A 14,806-nucleotide genomic window follows, 5' to 3' on the forward strand; every position below is an offset into this window, starting at 1 on the left:
TCAGGAATGCCAAACATTTTAACATTGTTTTTCCTGGTGTATTGCGCGACGTCGTTTATTTCAGACTCCAAAAGATGTGCGTAATGGTAAATGTTTTCAAATTCCTCGTGTATAAAGTTAGAGTTGACATTGCTGGAGGAATGAATATGATTTTGCAGCTCGGCGATCAGGGTTTCTTTTTCTTTGTTTTCAAGTTCCAAACTGCTCAACCGTTTCGTTTTATCTCTGTTTTCATTTTCAAGGATAACCATCCGGGCCTCAAGATTGTCAAACTTTGAATGAAAAGATTCAAGTAATGCTGTCTTAATACCATCCATTGCAGTCTCTACTGCCACAGATACAGCTTTCTCAATGATGACTTTGAGATCCGTAGACAATATCTTTGATTTTTTACCTTCAGGGCCTTCCAATGTAAACGATCCACTAAGATCACAAATGGCTCGTTTTATACCACCTGTACCTAACGGGGTGGATGTAAATTGTTCTTTACTTGGAGATGTTACATTCGACTCATCCATCATCTTAGACAGCAAGGTATATAAGCTGTTTAAAAAGATGTGCACACCGGTAAGAGGTACGAGGGTAAACAAAGTCGAGCAGTGTGACACGTAAACACAGTTACCGATCGCGCGACTAGGCACGCGAATACAGGTGTTACACACGCGCAGTGTATGTGGACAAAGGACAGGTAGCCGAGCTTGTCAATGGAGATTCTATTTATAGACACACGAGTGAACAGTACATTGATTATAAATATTTTCGAATATACATCAATTTCATCTGAAGTTGGCACTTACTGCTTCGTGTAGACGATGACTGGGATGTTATCAGTTACAGATGCAAATTTTGTGGTCACATGATCCGTATGACTGTCACAAATCACTACTTTACATGACCGCTAATGAGCGCGTGTTCATGCACGCAGTGACACCACCTACCTCGATACTTATGACATGGTCGTATAACATGGCTATAGAAGGGCCAGTTATACGATAAATAGCAAATTAAATGTAATATGATTTGTAGATTTTTACTTTACCTTGTGTTTGTCATTTGCAAGCCACTGTCCATTGATGTAATTTTGTAGCTTTGGTTGGGTTTTCCAAACCTGGCTTTCATGAAGACGTGTCAAATTTTGTTGAAATTCATCTTCAGTGAAAGACTCTGCAACAGCCTGCAAAATAGCAAGGTCATTCGTTTAAACAAACTTTGTAGTCCTTCATGCCGACACATGACTGGCCCAATATCAGGACTCTGAACCTCGTAGTTATTCACAAGCTCAAAAGATTTTAGCCATATTAAACATAGCTGCAATATTGTAGCTCAAAAGACTTTTTGACAGAAAATGGTGTCGTCTTTAGAGCTACAATTGGTGCCTATTACTGCTAATGGAGCAAAGTAATGATTATACAAACCATTATAAAAATTTTGTTTGCATTTATATCGTACTTGTTTGATATCGCTTACCTACTTGGGAATAAAACTGAACTGTATAAAATATCAAATTCTCATCGATCATTATTTTTTTTATATAATACATGTGAAGGTCTTTCTGAAGGGAATTTATACGGCAAGTCCACAAGCTGTCAATTTTATGTCTTGTGAGCGGTACTGTATATATTAAGAATGGTAGTTATGTTTGTTTTAGACAAAAATAATATGTAAATGCATGTATACGCTTAAAATAATTGGAAACCTACAAAAAAGTATAGAAAATTGTGCCCGAGTGATTTTCGAAGGCAGTGCTCCACTACGACACATAGGGACCAATTCGTACCCGGCCGAAAGGTATAGTAGGCCGGGTACGTATATTCGTTCTATATTAAACCATGTGAACTTGAATGGGGGTCAAGGTCATTCCGTTCAACAATTTTGGTAGCCCTTCATCCCAGCATGCTACAGGTCAAATATCAGTACCCTAGACCTTTCTGTTGAAGAAGTCTCTTATGCAAGGTGTACGGTGCATGACGACTGACGATGTATGATGAAGATAGGTCATTCTGAAGTCACATATGTAGATTTTTGTCTCTGCAAAATTATAGTATGAGTACAATGAGGGGGAAATATCATCATGACCAGGCCCCAGGATCATGAAACAGTCTTAGACTTAAGATTTTGCTTAGCCAATCAAGAATGATGTAATCTTTCATATATTTTTACGTATCATTGCTAAAATAAAGTTTGATGTGGTATAAAATGTACTTTTGATTATTTTATTTATGATAACATGAGGAACTATAAATACATTTGGAAAATATCTGCTGTTCCGGTAATTGTACCTGCTGACGTCAGCGATGTGACCAGTGGCAAATTTAAACGCATTATTAGCGACGTTTCTTCAAAAAATAGTTGAATGTAAATATAAGCAATAAACAGTTGCTAACGGGCGACATTCAATTTATCTGTCACCCAAATTGTATTCATATTGACTATATACTACCATTTGGTAACTGTTCTTCGGAACACTTCTCGAGTTTACCCACAAGCACAACATTACATAATTTGCATAATGTAGTCACGATATGTAAAGTCGAGAAACGTTCCGAGAGAAAAATGAACATGGCGGTGACGGTTAAAGTAAGTGAGCTACACGATGTTTAAATGCAGTTTCTACAAAGTACGGGTCATGCCATCTCCAAAGGAGATTGTGGATGAACACAGTTATGGGTACTGTTTACCACCACAGGCGTAGATTTTGTGATTTTGGCTTGGTTTTTGAGGTATATCCATTAGAGCCGAGACGACATTTCGACCGGACAGGGAATTGTCTACCTAGCATATTTTTCGTAAATTTCCCAATTCATCAAGCCATAACTTCGTCAATACTTGGCCAATTTTGTTCATCAAGCACTCAATGGAAAGATAAATTATTTCCCTTTAAGGTAAGATATCCGTCAATGTTGTATAGAACCCATTTATTAAAATAATCACGGTTTTAAAAAAATAGGTCTGTTTTTCTCGACCGCCGAGTTCATACCCTTGATACTATAATATATATATGTATACTCTTGGTTAAAAATTTTCGTGCCAGGTCCCTGTGCTTAAGATTGTTTCATGATCTTGGAGCCTGATGACCTAAAAACTTACGTTTAGAAGATTGGATGTCTGCTCCTGGCTAGTAACACCATGCTTTGATGCAATCAACCACCTGTGCCAAGCTTGTTTCCGATGGAAGTCACATATGTAGATTTTCGACTCTGCAAATTTATAGTACAATGAATGGGAAATATCAGATACATTTCAGGTATACACGTATCAGGTACATGTATGATTTCAGCAATTCACTAATTCAGCTATATTGTACAGTTAAAGAATGGGTGTGAGGGATATAGCAAGTATATATATATTTGTATGGTCAATGTACATAGCCTTTATTAAAACACACATTTGGAATAAAAACAAATTCAACATCAACTGCTTTGCAGATAATTCAATTTGTTTCAAGAGCAACTCAATTCATCACCCCATGAAATCGACCAAAGCAAGATTCAATTCCTATATTTCAATTCAATACTAGCGCATTATGAAGATTGTCTGCAAAGCTCTGGCATCTCTATAGACCCTAGATGCCATAGGAAGATAGTTTAATGCTTAAATAAGATATCACTTACCAGGGAACACACTGTGAATAGCATTGGCTTCTACCTCTGAGGAGTCTATCATAAATCCTTTACAGGTCCATGCTGAGTTGTTATCTTTGATGACTTGCAAAGCTTCAGCAACAGAGCTGGAGTCCTCCCTCTCGGTGATAAAAGCTCCCACAACACAAAACCCACCATTGGTCTGCACACAAAGGAAAAACAATGGCAAAGCATACTTAGTTGTTCTGTATGTGGCATCCAGATACACCAGCTCGTTTCCATATCTAGCAAGTAAATTTCTCTGCCATTTAGACTGGTAAATAACCAGGAGAGACTCTTCCTCATTGACCATAAGGCAACCATCATCCTCTTCAGAGTCGTCATCTATGACAGGGCGCTTTACAATGGAGGATTTACGAAAAGTCCACGTGTCATCAGGGTGGTCTTCTTGCCAGACATGTATTTTCTCTGCCAAGTCCTCCTGGTCTATCAGACTGTGTAGTGTTTTACGCCTCTGACGGTACATTATCTTCCTCAGATCCTCCCTGCTTGGATAAAACCTTCGGTTGATGGCTCTGGGCATCTCCCGCTCCCTGAACAGATCTTTGACGAATATCTTCAGGTGTCGGTGCATTTCTTTTGGGCTATAAACACCCTCATTGACAAGCGTCCGGATTTTCCTGAGAACTCGTTCATCAATAGGAGACTTCAGATCAGCAGCCTGCAATACAGTGTATATCAGAGATAAAAGAAGCAATATGATGGGACAGATAAATATATTTGGTGATTTTACATTTACTGTACTATAGCATTTAGAGTAGTTTTTTAAATGACAGAACCAGAATACATGTACATAATGTAGAGTGTCTATCTGGTTTTATATGTTGTGGTTTAGTGATTGACAACAGATAGGACCAGAATACAAGGTGTTGGGTGTATATCTGGTTGTATCTGTTGTGGTTTAGTAAATGACAACAGATAGGACCAGAATACAAGGTGTTGGGTGTATATCTGGTTGTATCTGTTGTGGTTTAGTAAATGACAACAGATAGGACCAGAATACAAGGTGTAGAGTGTATATCTGGTTGTATCTGTTGTGGTTAAGTAAATGACAACAGATAAGACCAGAATACAAGGTGTTGGGTGTATATCTGGTTGTATCTGTTGTGGTTTAGTAAATGACAACAGATAAGACCAGAATACAAGGTGTGGAGTGTATATCTGGTTGTATCTGTTGTGGTTTAGTAAATGACAACAGATAGGACCAGAATACAAGGTGTAGAGTGTATATCTGGTTGTATCTGTTGTGGTTTAGTAAATGACAACAGATAGGACCAGAATACAAGGTGTAGAGTGTATATCTGGTTGTATCTGTTGTGGTTTAGTAAATGACAACAGATAGGACCAGAATACAAGGTGTAGAGTGTATATCTGGTTGTATCTGTTGTGGTTTAGTAAATGACAACAGATAGGACCAGAATACAAGGTGTAGAGTGTATATCTGGTTGTATCTGTTGTGGTTTAGTAAATGACAACAGATAGGACCAGAATACAAGGTGTAGAGTGTATATCTGGTTGTATCTGTTGTGGTTTAGTAAATGACAACAGATAGGACCAGAATACAAGGTGTTGGGTGTATATCTGGTTGTATCTGTTGTGGTTTAGTAAATGACAACAGATAGGACCAGAATACAAGGTGTAGAGTGTATATCTGGTTGTATCTGTTGTGGTTTAGTAAATGACAACAGATAGGACCAGAATACAAGGTGTAGGGTGTATATCTGGTTGTATCTGTTGTGGTTTAGTAAATGACAACAGATAGGACCAGAATACAAGGTGTAGAGTGTATATCTGGTTGTATCTGTTGTGGTTTAGTAAATGACAACAGATAGGACCAGAATACAAGGTGTAGAGTGTATATCTGGTTGTATCTGTTGTGGTTTAGTAAATGACAACAGATAGGACCAGAATACAAGGTGTAGAGTGTATATCTGGTTGTATCTGTTGTGGTTTAGTAAATGACAACAGATAGGACCAGAATACAAGGTGTTGGGTGTATATCTGGTTGTATCTGTTGTGGTTTAGTAAACGACAACAGATAGGACCAGAATACAAGGTGTAGAGAGTATATCTGGTTGTATCTGTTGTGGTTTAGTAAACGACAACAGATAGGACCAGAATACAAGGTGTAGAGAGTATATCTGGTTGTATCTGTTGTGGTTTAGTAAACGACAACAGATAGGACCAGAATACAAGGTGTAGAGTGTATATCTGGTTGTATCTGTTGTGGTTTAGTAAATGACAACAGATAGGACCAGAATACAAGGTGTAGAGTGTATATCTGGTTGTATCTGTTGTGGTTTAGTAAATGACAACAGATAGGACCAGAATACAAGGTGTAGGGTGTATATCTGGTTGTATCTGTTGTGGTTTAGTAAATGACAACAGATAGGACCAGAATACAAGGTGTAGAGTGTATATCTGGTTGTATCTGTTGTGGTTTAGTAAATGACAACAGATAGGACCAGAATACAAGGTGTTGGGTGTATATCTGGTTGTATCTGTTGTGGTTTAGTAAATGACAACAGATAGGACCAGAATACAAGGTGTAGAGAGTATATCTGGTTGTATCTGTTGTGGTTTAGTAAATGACAACAGATAAGACCAGAATACAAGGTGTAGAGAGTATATCTGGTTGTATCTGTTGTGGTTTAGTAAATGACAACAGATAAGACCAGAATACAAGGTGTAGAGTGTATATCTGGTTGTATCTGTTGTGGTTTAGTAAATGACAACAGATAGGACCAGAATACAAGGTGTAGAGTGTATATCTGGTTGTATCTGTTGTGGTTTAGTAAATGACAACAGATAGGACCAGAATACAAGGTGTAGAGTGTATATCTGGTTGTATCTGTTGTGGTTTAGTAAATGACAACAGATAGGACCAGAATACAAGGTGTAGAGTGTATATCTGGTTGTATCTGTTGTGGTTTAGTAAATGACAACAGATAGGACCAGAATACAAGGTGTAGAGTGTATATCTGGTTGTATCTGTTGTGGTTTAGTAAATGACAACAGATAGGACCAGAATACAAGGTGTAGAGTGTATATCTGGTTGTATCTGTTGTGGTTTAGTAAATGACAACAGATAGGACCAGAATACAAGGTGTAGAGAGTATATCTGGTTGTATCTGTTGTGGTTTAGTAAATGACAACAGATAGGACCAGAATACAAGGTGTTGGGTGTATATCTGGTTGTATCTGTTGTGGTTTAGTAAATGACAACAGATAGGACCAGAATACAAGGTGTAGAGTGTATATCTGGTTGTATCTGTTGTGGTTTAGTAAATGACAACAGATAGGACCAGAATACAAGGTGTAGAGTGTGTATATCTGGTTGTATCTGTTGTGGTTTAGTAAATGACAACAGATAGGACCAGAATACAAGGTGTAGAGTGTATATCTGGTTGTATCTGTTGTGGTTTAGTAAATGACAACAGATAGGACCAGAATACAAGGTGTAGAGTGTATATCTGGTTGTATCTGTTGTGGTTTAGTAAATGACAACAGATAGGACCAGAATACAAGGTGTTGGGTGTATATCTGGTTGTATCTGTTGTGGTTTAGTAAATGACAACAGATAAGACCAGAATACAAGGTGTAGAGTGTATATCTGGTTGTATCTGTTGTGGTTTAGTAAATGACAACAGATAAGACCAGAATACAAGGTGTAGAGTGTATATCTGGTTGTATCTGTTGTGGTTTAGTAAATGACAACAGATAGGACCAGAATACAAGGTGTAGAGTGTATATCTGGTTGTATCTGTTGTGGTTTAGTAAATGACAACAGATAGGACCAGAATACAAGGTGTAGAGTGTATATCTGGTTGTATCTGTTGTGGTTTAGTAAATGACAACAGATAGGACCAGAATACAAGGTGTAGGGTGTATATCTGGTTGTATCTGTTGTGGTTTAGTAAATGACAACAGATAGGACCAGAATACAAGGTGTAGAGTGTATATCTGGTTGTATCTGTTGTGGTTTAGTAAATGACAACAGATAGGACCAGAATACAAGGTGTAGAGTGTATATCTGGTTGTATCTGTTGTGGTTTAGTAAATGACAACAGATAGGACCAGAATACAAGGTGTAGAGTGTATATCTGGTTGTATCTGTTGTGGTTTAGTAAATGACAACAGATAGGACCAGAATACAAGGTGTAGAGTGTATATCTGGTTGTATCTGTTGTGGTTTAGTAAATGACAACAGATAGGACCAGAATACAAGGTGTAGAGTGTATATCTGGTTGTATCTGTTGTGGTTTAGTAAATGACAACAGATAGGACCAGAATACAAGGTGTAGAGTGTATATCTGGTTGTATCTGTTGTGGTTTAGTAAATGACAACAGATAGGACCAGAATACAAGGTGTAGAGTGTATATCTGGTTGTATCTGTTGTGGTTTAGTAAATGACAACAGATAGGACCAGAATACAAGGTGTAGAGTGTATATCTGGTTGTATCTGTTGTGGTTTAGTAAATGACAACAGATAGGACCAGAATACAAGGTGTAGAGTGTATATCTGGTTGTATCTGTTGTGTTTTAGTAAATGACAACAGATAGGACCAGAATACAAGGTGTTGGGTGTATATCTGGTTGTATCTGTTGTGGTTTAGTAAATGACAACAGATAGGACCAGAATACAAGGTGTAGAGTGTATATCTGGTTGTATCTGTTGTGGTTTAGTAAATGACAACAGAGATAGGACCAGAATACAAGGTGTAGGGTGTATATCTGGTTGTATCTGTTGTGGTTTAGTAAATGACAACAGATAGGACCAGAATACAAGGTGTAGAGTGTATATCTGGTTGTATCTGTTGTGGTTTAGTAAATGACAACAGATAAGACCAGAATACAAGGTGTAGGGTGTATATCTGGTTGTATCTGTTGTGGTTTAGTAAATGACAACAGATAAGACCAGAATACAAGGTGTAGAGTGTATATCTGGTTGTATCTGTTGTGGTTTAGTAAATGACAACAGATAGGACCAGAATACAAGGTGTAGAGTGTATATCTGGTTGTATCTGTTGTGGTTTAGTAAATGACAACAGATAAGGACCAGAATACAAGGTGTAGAGTGTATATCTGGTTGTATCTGTTGTGGTTTAGTAAATGACAACAGATAGGACCAGAATACAAGGTGTAGGGTGTATATCTGGTTGTATCTGTTGTGGTTTAGTAAATGACAACAGATAAGACCAGAATACAAGGTGTAGAGTGTATATCTGGTTGTATCTGTTGTGGTTTAGTAAATGACAACAGATAGGACCAGAATACAAGGTGTAGAGTGTATATCTGGTTGTATCTGTTGTGGTTTAGTAAATGACAACAGATAGGACCAGAATACAAGGTGTAGAGTGTATATCTGGTTGTATCTGTTGTGGTTTAGTAAATGACAACAGATAGGACCAGAATACAAGGTGTAGAGTGTATATCTGGTTGTATCTGCTGTGGTTTAGTAAATGACAACAGATAGGACCAGAATACAAGGTGTAGGGTGTATATCTGGTTGTATCTGTTGTAGTTTATTAAATGAAAACAGATAGGACCAGAATACAAGGTGTTGTAGAGTGTATATCTGGTTGTATCTGTTGTGGTTTAGTAAATGACAACAGATAGGACCAGAATACAAGGTGTAGAGTGTATATCTGGTTGTATCTGTTGTGGTTTAGTAAATGACAACAGATAGGACCAGAATACAAGGTGTAGAGTGTATATCTGGTTGTATCTGTTGTGGTTTAGTAAATGACAACAGATAGGACCAGAATACAAGGTGTAGAGTGTATATCTGGTTGTATCTGTTGTGGTTTAGTAAATGACAACAGATAGGACCAGAATACAAGGTGTAGAGTGTATATCTGGTTGTATCTGTTGTGGTTTAGTAAATGACAACAGATAGGACCAGAATACAAGGTGTAGAGTGTATATCTGGTTGTATCTGTTGTGGTTTAGTAAATGACAACAGATAGGACCAGAATACAAGGTGTAGAGTGTATATCTGGTTGTATCTGTTGTGGTTTAGTAAATGACAACAGATAGGACCAGAATACAAGGTGTTGGGTAGTGTATATCTGGTTGTATCTGTTGTGGTTTAGTAAACGACAACAGATAGGACCAGAATACAAGGTGTAGAGTGTATATCTGGTTGTATCTGTTGTGGTTTAGTAAATGACAACAGATAGGACCAGAATACAAGGTGTTGGGTGTATATCTGGTTGTATCTGTTGTGGTTTAGTAAATGACAACAGATAGGACCAGAATACAAGGTGTAGAGAGTATATCTGGTTGTATCTGTTGTGGTTTAGTAAATGACAACAGATAGGACCAGAATACAAGGTGTAGAGTGTATATCTGGTTGTATCTGTTGTGGTTTAGTAAATGACAACAGATAGGACCAGAATACAAGGTGTAGAGTGTATATCTGGTTGTATCTGTTGTGGTTTAGTAAATGACAACAGATAGGACCAGAATACAAGGTGTAGAGTGTATATCTGGTTGTATCTGTTGTGGGTTTAGTAAATGACAACAGATAGGACCAGAATACAAGGTGTAGAGTGTATATCTGGTTGTATCTGTTGTGGTTTAGTAAATGACAACAGATAGGACCAGAATACAAGGTGTAGAGTGTATATCTGGTTGTATCTGTTGTGGTTTAGTAAATGACAACAGATAGGACCAGAATACAAGGTGTAGAGTGTATATCTGGTTGTATCTGTTGTGGTTTAGTAAATGACAACAGATAGGACCAGAATACAAGGTGTAGAGTGTATATCTGGTTGTATCTGTTGTGGTTTAGTAAATGACAACAGATAGGACCAGAATACAAGGTGTAGAGTGTATATCTGGTTGTATCTGTTGTGGTTTAGTAAATGACAACAGATAGGACCAGAATACAAGGTGTAGAGTGTATATCTGGTTGTATCTGTTGTGGTTTAGTAAATGACAACAGATAGGACCAGAATACAAGGTGTAGAGTGTATATCTGGTTGTATCTGTTGTGGTTTAGTAAATGACAACAGATAGGACCAGAATACAAGGTGTAGAGTGTATATCTGGTTGTATCTGTTGTGGTTTAGTAAATGACAACAGATAGGACCAGAATACAAGGTGTAGAGTGTATACATGTATCTGGTTATATCTATTGTGGTTTAGTAAATGACAACAGATAGGACCAGAATACAAGGTGTTGGGTGTATATCTGGTTGTATCTGTTGTGGTTTAGTAAATGACAACAGATAAGGACCAGAATACAAGGTGTAGGGTGTATATCTGGTTGTATCTGTTGTGGTTTAGTAAATGACAACAGATAGGACAAGAATACAAGGTGTAGAGTGTATATCTGGTTGTATCTGTTTGTGTTTAGTAAATGACAACAGATAGGACCAGAATACAAGGTGTGTAGAGTGTATATCTGGTTGTATCTGTTGTGGTTTAGTAAATGACAACAGATAAGACCAGAATACAAGGTGTGTAGAGTGTATATCTGGTTGTATCTGTTGTGGTTTAGTAAATGACAACAGATAGGACCAGAATACAAGGTGTGTAGAGTGTATATCTGGTTTTATCTGTTGTGGTTTAGTAAATGACAACAGATAGGACCAGAATTCAAAGTGTAGAGTGTATATCTTGTTGTATCTGTTGTGGTTTAGTAAATGACAACAGATAGGACCAGAATACAAGGTGTTGGGTGTATATCTGGTTGTATCTGTTGTGGTTTAGTAAATGACAACAGATAGGACCAGAATACAAGGTGTAGAGAGTATATCTGGTTGTATCTGTTGTGGTAGTAAATGACAACAGATAGGACCAGAATACAAGGTTGTACAATGTATTGGGTGTATATCCCTCTGGTTGTATCTGTTGTGGTTTAGTATTCTTTCATGATATTTACACAAAATAAAATGTGTAGTTTATTAGATATGTACCATGAACCAACAATTTGAAAATTGGGAATGGTTGCTTATATGGTAACAAGTATCTCCTAGGTTCTAGATATCTTGTATTTTATGCATCAATGGTCCACCACTATTAAATTGGAAGCTTATCAATAATTACCAATATCATTTTTGATATCTACAATACAATTATTCTCTAAGTTTCTGAATCAAAGTTATTCAATAATCTGCATTTAAGTGTGAGATATAAGGATATAAGATCCCACACATCACGCCACCCTTATTTCTTACTACAGGACCATATCTCTTCACAGATTAATCAATCATTCATTCATCATTGGTATTCTTGTAAACATGTTGGAATGAGCACAATATTATTTCAGCAAAGATGACTGATAAGTGTTAAAATTAAAAGGTAAAAAAATAACATAATATATTACAATTGTACATAAATAATGTATTGCTATAATTATTAAGTCCCTGCACAGTGCTCTTCATCCATGTGGAACTCACAAGGTAGTTGCATTTTTATAGTGTTTACTTTTATGAGTGTTACAATATTTAAAATTCATAGGTATTAATTTTAAAGAGATAGAATAATTGCTTGTAATTGATTGTGACAGTATTTCCATAAATGTCCTTTTCCTTACCATGTATTCATCAAAGTGTATGACTTCCCTCATTACAATTGCGGCGGGACAACCTTTTTTCTTCGTACCAGTCAGTCTCTTTCTACTGGACATCAGACTATATCCGTGTTCTGTAGATTGACTGGTATCCTATATATATACATAACACAATAATATATGTGTATTTCAATAATAAATTATCAAAAATTTAATTTCAAATAAATGTACATCCAAAATAACTAAAATTAATCTACTCACATTATTCATTTTACAATTTTTTTTTTTTTGTGTGAATTTTTTTGCAATATATGTATTCACGCAATATATTAAGTTATGAACTGACTTGTAAATTATATTAAAATTAAATATTATATAGATAATACATTTTATAGTTGATTATGATATATAGAAAATACATGGTTAGTATCTTACAATACAAGATTATTTTGGTGCAAGACAAAAAAAGTCAAGATGGTGAGGCAATTTATGGCAGTTGCAGAATAAATAGTGTCTTGGAGCGGGCTTAATATAAGTTTGTGAACTTGTGCCCAATCCTTTTTGTGTATGAATTTACAAATAAACTATGTTTAAATCAATAAATAGTGATTCCCACCTTTGATACTTTGGTCCTATGCTGGGGTCCTTGGTGACACTCCAGGAGCTTCAGCCCAACAATCATGAACGGTGCACCATTTGAGGGAATGGTGCACCTATGCCCAACCTTCCCTTCATCCTTAAAGCGGACAGAGTGTTCTCCAGCAGAACTTTGTTCTGTAAGTTAAAAAATCCTTTCAATATTTTTTTCTTAAAAGGACAATTCATAAAATCATTTCATGGAATTTGCTTCTGTCCAGTTTGCATTCATATTGGCTATGAATGTCAACTGAATACTTTCAATGCTTAAGTACATACATTGATAATGTACCTGCTTTAAATTGTATTGATATGGATTTCCAGTTTCAATTTGTCATTGAATTTTTCAAAATAATTTGTTATGTGCTACATAAGGAATGTAGAACAACACATTTATGGCACATTCTACTTTCGTGGTTAGTCCCTTTAAATTTAAATAATTCTTAATAAGAACTTATAGGCCACAGTGATCATGATCATGAGCACTCGCAAATTACAACTACTTTACTATGTGTACTGCACGACAGGTACATGAATTTGTGTATAGGCCTATGGCGCATCATTTCAACAATTGATAAAACTTTTAAGTAATTTTGTTGATAGTTATGTACCGATGATCATAATTTTCTGCAATCGTGGATACTAAGTGGGAAGTATATCTAGTATTTATTGTTTGTCTGATTCTGAAGAATATATATGATCCGTGAAACGTAGAAATGGTAAATAGGCTAGCATTAACACACCTAACTTCAGGCATCTGCATTCTGGTTTGTAGTACTAGTAGAGATGCTGACCCTACCTTTTGTCGTGAAGGAACAGCTATTCGTAATTTTGGAAAAAAATGTTAACATCTCATGAAGCACAGCTTTTCCACATGTGACATAAACAAAACAACACTAGTCCTATATAGGTCCTATATCACAAAGATAAGGAATATTGTAAGAATGGAGTTTCCAATCTCTACTGTGATATATGTTTAGTAAAACTATAGTATATATCACATGTATTCCAAACATAATTGTTGATATTTATCGCATTACTCTTTACTCACCAAGACTAAAGTGTCCAAAATTCTTGGTACACCTTGTAACGGTGTACGTTGTTGAGGTATGATAAGAGAATTCCCTCACAACATCATTAATATCCTCAATGTCGGAAACGAAGCCTCTGTAGGGGTTGGTCTCGTCAACATCGTCAAAATATGACAACCAAGGATGGTCGTCAGCCATTACGACATCTCCGTAGCCGAAAGTGAAAGTTAAAAAAATAGCGGGAACTCGGATTCACATTGCGCATGCTTATTATCTCGGCTTCCGGTTTCTGGTGCTATCTGTTGTCATTTTCTCCATGGCGGTGATCGATGTTATTCACAACCGGAAGCGGGTACTGTAGTTTTTTGATTGGCCCACCAATGATATACAGTCTCTCAAATACTCATTTAAATACTTTTACAAATATGGTCATCCGTGGTTTGGGACCATCGTCCCTCTGTACACCCCCCTGTGTAAGATAGAGATATCTTTTCCCTAGCAACCACGGGATATCCCTGTGAAGTATGGGAGAAATGCAATATCCCCACAAAATTATGATGCATGATATAATGTATGTCCCCACTAACAGGAGATATGCAATGTCCCCACAAAATTATGGTGCATGATATAATGTATGTCCCCACTAACAGGAGATATGCAATGTCCCCACAAAAATTATGATGCATGATATAATGTATGTCCCCACTAACAGGAGATATGCAATGTCCCCACAAAATTATGATGCATGATATAATGTATGTCCCCACTAACAGGAGATATTCAATGTCCCCACAAAATTATGGTGCATGATATAATGTATGTCCCCACTAACAGGAGATATGCAATGTCCCCACAAAATTATGGTGCATGATATAATGTATGTCCCCACTAACAGGAGATATGCAATGTCCCCACAAAATTATGATGCATGATATAATGTATGTCCCCACTAACAGGAGATATTCAATGTCCCCAC

General features: G+C 36.7%; 1 protein-coding gene across 1 annotated transcript; it reads right to left on the minus strand.

The window, feature by feature from the left end:
* Positions 1-36: 36 nt before the first annotated feature.
* Positions 37-14,465, minus strand: LOC138311307 (uncharacterized). The gene is made up of 6 exons (XM_069252739.1): positions 13,851-14,465; positions 12,780-12,937; positions 12,188-12,316; positions 3,612-4,302; positions 3,088-3,197; positions 37-1,174 (listed from the first exon to the last, which is right to left on the minus strand). Exons 1-6 carry the CDS (start codon positions 14,026-14,028, stop codon positions 1,031-1,033), a joined length of 1,410 nt encoding a protein of 469 aa, XP_069108840.1. The 5' UTR covers positions 14,029-14,465; the 3' UTR covers positions 37-1,030.
* Positions 14,466-14,806: the final 341 nt, after the last annotated feature.

Source organism: Argopecten irradians, unplaced genomic scaffold, assembly GCF_041381155.1.
Source record: "Argopecten irradians isolate NY unplaced genomic scaffold, Ai_NY scaffold_0017, whole genome shotgun sequence".
Lineage (NCBI taxonomy): Eukaryota > Metazoa > Mollusca > Bivalvia > Pectinida > Pectinidae > Argopecten > Argopecten irradians.